At 37.9% G+C, this 8,564-nt stretch overlaps 2 protein-coding genes across 2 annotated transcripts; both read right to left on the bottom strand.

Moving 5' to 3' along the window:
- Positions 1–1,777: 1,777 nt before the first annotated feature.
- On the bottom strand, positions 1,778–2,716 carry LOC128491677 (olfactory receptor 11L1-like). The gene has a single exon (XM_053463993.1). The coding sequence runs from the start codon at positions 2,714–2,716 to the stop codon at positions 1,778–1,780; it is 939 nt and encodes a 312-aa protein (XP_053319968.1).
- A 4,455-nt stretch (positions 2,717–7,171) lies between these two features.
- LOC128491676 (olfactory receptor 11L1-like) lies at positions 7,172–8,116 on the bottom strand. The gene has a single exon (XM_053463992.1). The coding sequence runs from the start codon at positions 8,108–8,110 to the stop codon at positions 7,172–7,174; it is 939 nt and encodes a 312-aa protein (XP_053319967.1). The 5' UTR covers positions 8,111–8,116.
- Between the last annotated feature and the right edge of the window lie 448 nt (positions 8,117–8,564).

The following is an 8,564-nucleotide window of genomic DNA, read 5'->3' as shown; positions in this document are numbered from 1 at the left end:
GTTGTTTACGTCAAAGTCTGACCCTGGCACCTGAATGCTGCAGCTGGAATTGAGACTTATCAGACCAGGCAACATTCTTCCAATCTTCCATTGTCCTATTGAGGTGAGCCTGTGCGAATGGTAGCCTCAGTTTACTGTTCTTAGCTGAAAGGAGTGGCACCCGGTGTGGTCTTTTGCTGCTGTAGCCCATCTGCTTCAAGGTTCGATGTGTTGTGCCTTCAGAGATCGTATTCTGCATACCTTGGTTGTAACAAATGGTTATTTGAGTTACTGTTGCCTTTCTGTCATCTCGAACAAGTCTGCCCATTCTCCTCTGACCTCTGACATCAACAAGGCATTTCTGTCACAAAGCTGCCGCCCACTGGGTATTTTCTCTTTTTCGGACCATTCTCTTTAAACTCTAGAGATGGTTGTGCCTGAAAATCTCAGTAGATCAGCAGTTTCTGAAATACTCAGATAAGCCCGTCTGACACCAACAACCATGCCATGTTCAAAGGCACTTAAATCCCTATTCTGATGCTCGGTTTGAACTTCAGCAATTTGTCCTGACCTTGTCCACATTCCTAAATGCATTGAGTTGCAGCCATGTGATTGGCTGATTAGCTATTTGTGTTAACAAGCAATTGAACAGGGGTACCTAATAAAGTGGCCAGTGAGTGTGTGTTTTTTGTTTCAACAATTCCATTATTACCCTCACTCCCTTTACCTTTCCAACTTACTCTCACACCGGCTAAACCAATTTAAGACCACCTTAAATTCAATTCAAAGAAAGTGTTCCAATTTATTAGTCCATTTTTTTTTCTATTCTTATCTATTCTGGTTTTGATATTGTAAACGAGGTCTGCTTTTAGTGTCTTTGTTTTGTTCTCTAAGAATTTCAAATGGGGCAGACTTTTGATTTACCATCACATAAAAATCTATATTACTATAAAAACGGAGCCTTCAAATATTTTTGATCACAAATAAACTTAGAAATGTGTATTTTTTATTATTATTATTATTATTACTTTTTCTTTTGCCTCACAAAATGTATTAAAGCTTCTGGAAAATCTAGGAATCCGAAATTATATATTGGTTTCATTTGTTAATTAGCTGAAAAGAACAATTTAAATAATCTCCGCAAACCTGCCACCAACAGAAAATGGTGGACATCTCCATAGATATAACATAGCTGTTATAAACATCTCTAGTATTTCAGAGATACATGTAATGGTCATAATTGAGATATTTTACCATGTATTAAGTGATGTCACCTGTTTGTACAGTTAGATGTGATGTCATCAAATAGATACTGTTCTTAAAGTGTTCTTTGTTGTTTTAATTTATAAAGGTTAATTCTAATGTCTTATTTGAGGTTATGGGTGACCTTCTCATTGTACCTGGGAATCTTCATCAGAAAAAAAAACACATTTAGATTACTCTTCTATTATTTAACCGTGTCTTACATAAAATAACCTGTGAATTGCATATGGTGCTGTCCATTTGGTAAAATATTGGTAAAATATTGAAGATCAGAACTAAGTCTCTGTTTTGTGATTTCAATTATGAGTCATTTTATGAAATGATTGTCTTGATGTGGCAGGTCATTGAACATGGTAGGGATCTTGCTCGAGGGTTCGGATTTCCTTAAGCTTTATGAGCCAGTAATCCAACAATTAAGAATGTTGTGTGTGTCAAAATGGAATGTGACATGTATCATCCTTAACACTTGGTCTGTCCAAGTCAGATTAGGAGTTGTATAGTATCTCTGCCAAAGGTGCCTACAAACCTTTTATCATCAATGAGTGACCGTGAGATATATAAATACCTTTCGCAGGGCTGCTTTTAGCTCCTGGTTCCTAAAGCTGTATATGATGGGATTCATCAATGGAATCACCACAATATACAACAAAGATCTGAACTTGTTTATGTTGAAAAAGTTTTCTCCTGACTGGACCATATAAACCATAATCAAAGTCCCATAATAAGTGCAAACGGTGATCAGGTGGGGACCACAGGTGGAGAAGAACTTTTCCCTTCCCACCTTGGAAGGAATGCTTACAATAGTAAAGAAAATTAAAATATAAGTAGTGATAATAAAGACAAGTGGTGAAAATAATATAGGAATGGACATAATCAAGTCTAACATCAGCAATTTGGATGTGTCAGAAGTAGAAAGTTCCACAAGAGGACCCAAATCACAGAAGAAGTGGTTGATGTCATTGCGTCCACAAAAATGTAGTTGGCATAACAAGAAGATTTCACTTAATCCCATAATAAACACCAGCAGCCAAGACCCCAAAACCAAAAAAAAGCAAACATTAGGAACCATAATGAGAGCGTAACTCAGCGGATTGCAGATTGCCAGGTATCGGTCGTAAGACATCACTGCAAGAAGAAGGCATTGTACAGATAGAGAATTCCCAAAGACGTAGAGTTGGACTATACAGCCAACAAAAGATATTTTCCTTCCTTCCAATATTATGACATCTAACATTAACGGTACTACGCAGGTCGTAACAACAACTTCAGCTAATGCCAAGTGTTTTACAAAGTAGAACATTGGGATATGTAAGTGGTCAGTGACTGTCACCAATATAATTATGAGCAGATTTCCGGTTAGGATCGCCACATACAGAAGAAGGAACACAACGAAGAGAAGAAACCTGTAATTGTGAAGTCCTTGAAACCCCAGAAGAACAAATTCTATGACTTCAGTCTTGTTGTCCTCACACATTATTTAACAGTATCAGATGGTCAATTCATGAATTGTTTTTCTTTATATAAAAAAATATAAGAAACATGAGGTCACAAGTTGAGTATGCTTTCACCATATGCTTTCCCCACGCATGTTTATTTCCCTCATAGTATTTGCCTCTGCCACTTCTTTGTTAGACTTATCAAATATAATTCCAGCTTGACAAATTTTACTTTCCATTGATATTTGCAGTTGCATTGGTTTCAACTACTGTATGCATGGTCAAGACAGTTGGGTGACTCTGGCATCCTTTTTTTCCCCGTCAGCTCAGATCCCATAGTTCTATAGGCTTCAAAAATAACAAATTGTTGAGTTAGAAACACAAAGTGAAAAATCTATAATTAATTTAGCAATAATACAACATTTTGCTATGAAGACACTTGATATAGACAGAGTTTCCAAATCAGACCTTCTTTACACTCACAATATGTTCTTCTCTTCTAGGCAAGATGAAAGGTCTCGTGATCTTTAAGATTTCATGCGCTCCCATTGCTGAATATACGGGAATTGTGACTTAGATTCTTAAATTCTGAGCCCATTTTATATAGTATTCAGCCTAGACAGCCATAAATCCCAGTTGTTTCTAATTTTGCTGAGAAGACCACGGGTTTCTCAAGAGGGACATCATGAAGCAATCTGTACATTCATTATTTCCAGTTAATTAACAATGGATACAAACAAACACATTAGCACAATGTAGCTATGATAAATGAAATGAAAAGAAGCACCCATAAATAAAATTAGTTAAAAATGAGATACAGTAGCAGAAATTGTTGAAACCTATTATTTTTGGGAAATATTTTAACATTTTTGTAAAATATCTTCAGTATCTCACAAAAGTGAGTACACCCCTCACATTTTTGTAAGTATGACACTTATGGGCAGTGCAGGACTGAAGACAGCTAATTGGTGCACTCGTGGTTGCCTACTGGATATGGATGGATTCATGCTATGCTACGGCAGCTCGTATCCAGCCCAGGGCCCCACGCTAAACAACCACGTCTGCCATGCGAGTGCCAACAAAAATGAGTAACCGTCTCATTCTCACCGTTTTTATTTATAGCGCAATCATGAACATAGGATTACCAGATTGATCATTATTTTTTGTTTTTTTCTGATGCATCGATTGATCTAGGGTCATTCTCCTAAATGCTCCAGGCAAGGTCTGTCAGGTCATCAGGGCATTCGGTGTCCGACACAACTTGTAATACCAATTACAAGACATGATGACCAGAAGCAGGAGTGAAGCTCATAGTCTCGTACTTCACGATAAATACAAATGTATTAAAACTCTGCACTAGTGCATGTTGGCACTGAAATGGTTAAATGAAAAGGAGAAGGGGTCTACAATCTTCACTAAACTAGACCTACAAGAGGCCTGTAATTTAGTACAGATCAAGGGGCGAAATGAATGACAACCTTTATTACCAGGAGTGGGCATTATGACTACCAAGTGATGCCTTTCAGCCCTCCAGCTGTCTTCAAAGAATTTATGAATGATAATCTCCAAGACACGTTGCAATACTCCATAGTAGTACATATCGATGACATGCTAATCTATTCTCCTTCCGTAGAGTGCTACCACAAAGATTACTAACAGAGTACTAAGAGTGCTAACAAGGTTAAGAGAGAAAGGTTTATATTGTAAGTTGTCTCAGGTCACCTTTTAAGGGTACACGATCTCTGATAAGGGTTTCTCTATGAACCCAAAAAAGTTGTCTTCAGTAGTCGAATGGCCTCGCCCAGTAGGATTCAGCAGTTTGGGGTTTTGGAAACTATTGCTGTAAATGTATTCGCTATTTTTCTTCTCTGGTTAAATCTGTAGACGATCTCACTAAGAAGGGCAGAGATTCATTCCAATGGCCACCAGCAGCCAACCAAGCATTTGAAAAATTGAAGAGAGCTCCAGTTCTAGCTCATCCTAACCCGGTCCTACCCTTCCTCCAGGAAATCAATTTGTCAAAGACTCTGATGACTTACACACACATATGACTAAGACGTAACACCTAAATATCATGTATTGTTCATTTTCCTTACCCAACTACCAGGAAAACATATCACCACATGGTACACATAATTAGAAACTTGCCAGTGGTAGTTCATTGTATTTTCCTGGTAGTTTGGTAAGGAAAATGAACAATACATGATATTTAGGTGTTACGTCCTAGTCATATGTTTATGTAAGTCATCAGAATATGAAATGGAGTAACAATACAAACAGCATCATTATCAATCATGGACACATTGGAAATGAGAGTACAGAGTAGACTTGTGCATCCGTCTTCGGGCGAACATGAAAACGAACACGAAGAGTGCGTTTTCGTGTTCGTTCCGAAGACATGAAGAAGAGAAGACAGTGCTGGTAAAACGTAGGCGAAGACGAAGACTCACACGCAAAGAATCTTCGCCTTAACTACTATTCTCCCCGGTCCCCTCCCCATCTAACTTACCTTATCTTCACAGCATCGCGGGAGTTGACTGAAGTGGAAATCCACAGGTTCGTCGTCAGGGGTTACAGGGCAGTGTGAGTGAGCCTATTGGTCACCTGCAGGGTCTTCCTCTGGCATCAACCACTCGCACTCACGGACATTAATTATGTCGAACTTGCAAACTCTTTTTTTCTATTTATTTTGGGGGGTTTTTGTATTAAACTGTTAGACGAAAGGATCATGGGAATGTATTTTATTTGAATAAATGCAAATGAGCAACCTGCCACATATGGCTAATATATGTTCGGACAGAATGCTGCCCTCTATTGGTTTTACATTAAGTTGCATAATAACTTTGGATTTCTTTCAAGCATATGGAACAATGCTAGTCAATGTATAACCAACAGAGGGCAGCATTCTGTCCGAACATATATTAGCCATATGTAGCAGTGTGCTCATTTGCATTTATTCAAATAAAATATATTCCCATGATCTTTTCGTGTAATTGTTTAATACCAAAAAAAAACTCAAAATAAATAGAAAAAAAGAGTTTGGAAGTTCGACAGAGTTAATGTCCGCGAGTGCGGACATTTAACTGTTGCAGCGGGGAGACCAGCGGATCATGGGAATATATTTTATTTAAATAATTAATAAATGAAAATGAGCACACTGCCACATATGGCTAATATAGCATCGGACAGAATGCTGCCCTCTGTTGGTTTTACATTGAGTAGCATAATATTCTGCCCGAGAATATATTAGCTATATATATGGTAGTGAGCTCATTGGTCCCCAGCAGGAGGCCCCCTGCTGGCGACCAATAGAATTGCTGATACGCACATTTAAACTACTGACGCCAGAGCTGCTGCGGTACGCATTAACCCCGTATTAACCCCTTAACCGGGAAAAACGAAGAAAAAACGAATATTCGCCCGAAGAGAAGACAGGAACGGGCTTTTTTGACGAAGACGAGCACGAAGACAAAGACGAAGAGCCCCCTGGTGCCCAAGTCTAATACAGAGTAGATATTTGCAAATGGGCCAAAGGCGATTCAGACACATTTTTCCGTTTTTGCCCCATTCATTTTCATTCTCTGCCCATTCGGTCAGGCCGAAAATTCAGGGGCATTTTTAATTTGGGAACAAAATTTTGATTACCAAGTAAATACAATATCAGAGTAGGTTTACCATGTTTGTTTTCCTTGGGAGTCGACAATATATTTACAAACTCAATATGCTTGAAATTTTTATATATATATTGATCACATTTTTATAATAATTTAAAATATATAAATAGATAAATATTTATATTTACATACATTCTGTCAGCAGCCTCATCACCCTTGTCAGCCTGTTAAAAAACCCATCTCTTTAGCCTTCTCATCATTAAGATTGGGTGACCTGATCTGTCATAACGTATGCTATGCCTTGTTGTGTGATATGGGATGTTAATATAGTTATGTTTTGTTGATGGTGATTATTATTATTATAATTATTATCTTTTTTATTTACTAAGCACCAACAAACAAGACAGCCCTGAACAATTCACAGTATATGTCATATATATCACCAACACTTCATGCAAACTCATGGACCCATAGAAAACTGCATTCACTATTATATATATTTAAACGGCCATGCATGTCATTTTAACCCCTGCTATATATAATCATAAAAATGTCTTTAACTGAAAAAAAAAAAGTTTTCTCAGTAGGATGCTGTACAAAATATGAAAAGATGGCCGAAGAAAAGAGATAGGATGGAGATCAGGTCCAGACTGACCATCTGGCCCACCAGGTAAGTGCCCAGCAGGCCACCAGCCAATAGTTTCATACACGTTCTGCAGCACTATGTATCATGCAGTATCCAGCTGTGAACCCCCCACCTATGCTGTTGGTGGCTGCCCCTGTCCAACCTTGATAAAAACAGCCTCAAAATTTAGGAATTTTTAAGGTAACGCATAAAACATTTCTTTTCTATGAATACATAATTAAACTATATCTTAGTCAATTGCTAACTCTCATTTTATTGGTTATTTTGGTAAATATACCTTTGATATCTTTATTCCTCAAGCTGTATATGATAGGGTTAACAAATGGGGTCACCACGGTGTAAAAAAGAGATAAGACTTTGTTTGTGGCCAGTGATGATCTTTCATGTGGTAACAAATAAATGCCGATTATTGTCCCAAAATATATGGAAACCACAGTCAGATGGGAACTACAGGTGGAGAACGTCTTCTGCCTTCCTGTAATAGATGGGATCTTTAGGATTGTAATGATAATGTAGATATATGATAGTATGATGACTACTACAGGTAAACCGAGTACAGGTACAGACATAATGAAAATTTCCATGTGTACCATAGATGTATCTGTGCATGAAAGATCTAAAAGAGGGGATACATCACAGAAGAAATGGTTAATAACATGTGGGCCACAGAACTTTAGGCCACACACGGTTAAAGCTATGATCAGAATCGTTATAAAGTTAGACAACCAAGACAGAACGATTAACTTCACACAAAGCGCAAAGTCCATGATAGACGTGTATCTCAGTGGGGTACAGATGGCCAAGTACCGGTCATAGGACATCATTGTTAGAAGTAGACACTCTGCCATTTCAAGGCCTGCAAAAAAACAAAATTGAGTAATGCAGCCCATCAATGACATTGATATACCTTCATTCAGTACAATGAGGAGCATGTTGGGGACAATGGTTGTGATCAACAAGATGTCTAAAAAAGACAGCTGTGTTAAGAAGATGTACATGGGACGGTGAAGCTTCTTGCATGTTGACACCAAGGTAATGATGAAGATGTTTCCAGATACGGCCAAACCATAAACTAGAAGGATTCCAATAAAAAATAAACTCTTCAAGCTGTGAAGGTTCTCAAATCCCAGCAGTAAGATCTCGGTGATCATTGTAGAGTTTCCTTCCTTCATCTTCTGGTTATAGAAGAAACATGGGAGAAAGTATTATGCAAGTCTATCTATAACCCATTGAAGGCTCTCTAAACTGGACAATTATTATCTATTTTTCGTTCTTACAACAATTGTCTCATTATGTTCTAATATTCCTTTAGTCAAAGTTTCGGTGAGCCAGTCACAGGCTTTATAGATAAGACAATTTGGGGTATTCACTAGACAGGTTGGTTTAGTTTACTTTTCAAGTAAGCAATGTAACAGCACGTCTCCCAAATCCCAAGCATGTCCAGAACAGAGCTCCATGCTTTAACATCTGCATAAGTGCATCCAATAGAGGAGGACACGTCCAATTTTATTAATTTGTACAAATGTTCAAAAACCGAAACAAAGAGCTCTTTATTTTCGTTTGCCTTTCCCCTCACAGTCTCACTATCTCTGTCTCATGCTCTCTCTAAATATCTCCCTACCTTCT

Source organism: Spea bombifrons, chromosome 4 (assembly GCF_027358695.1).
Source record: "Spea bombifrons isolate aSpeBom1 chromosome 4, aSpeBom1.2.pri, whole genome shotgun sequence".
Classification (NCBI taxonomy): domain Eukaryota; kingdom Metazoa; phylum Chordata; class Amphibia; order Anura; family Pelobatidae; genus Spea; species Spea bombifrons.
Note: the sequence above shows the minus strand (reverse complement) of the source record. Positions and strands in the feature narration are given on the sequence as shown.

Excerpts from the sequence above, each read along its gene's own strand:
- LOC128491677 (XM_053463993.1), bottom strand. The coding sequence starts at position 2,716 with ATGTGTGAGGACAACAAGACTGAAGTCATAGAATTTGTTCTTCTGGGG.
- LOC128491676 (XM_053463992.1), bottom strand. The coding sequence starts at position 8,110 with ATGAAGGAAGGAAACTCTACAATGATCACCGAGATCTTACTGCTGGGA.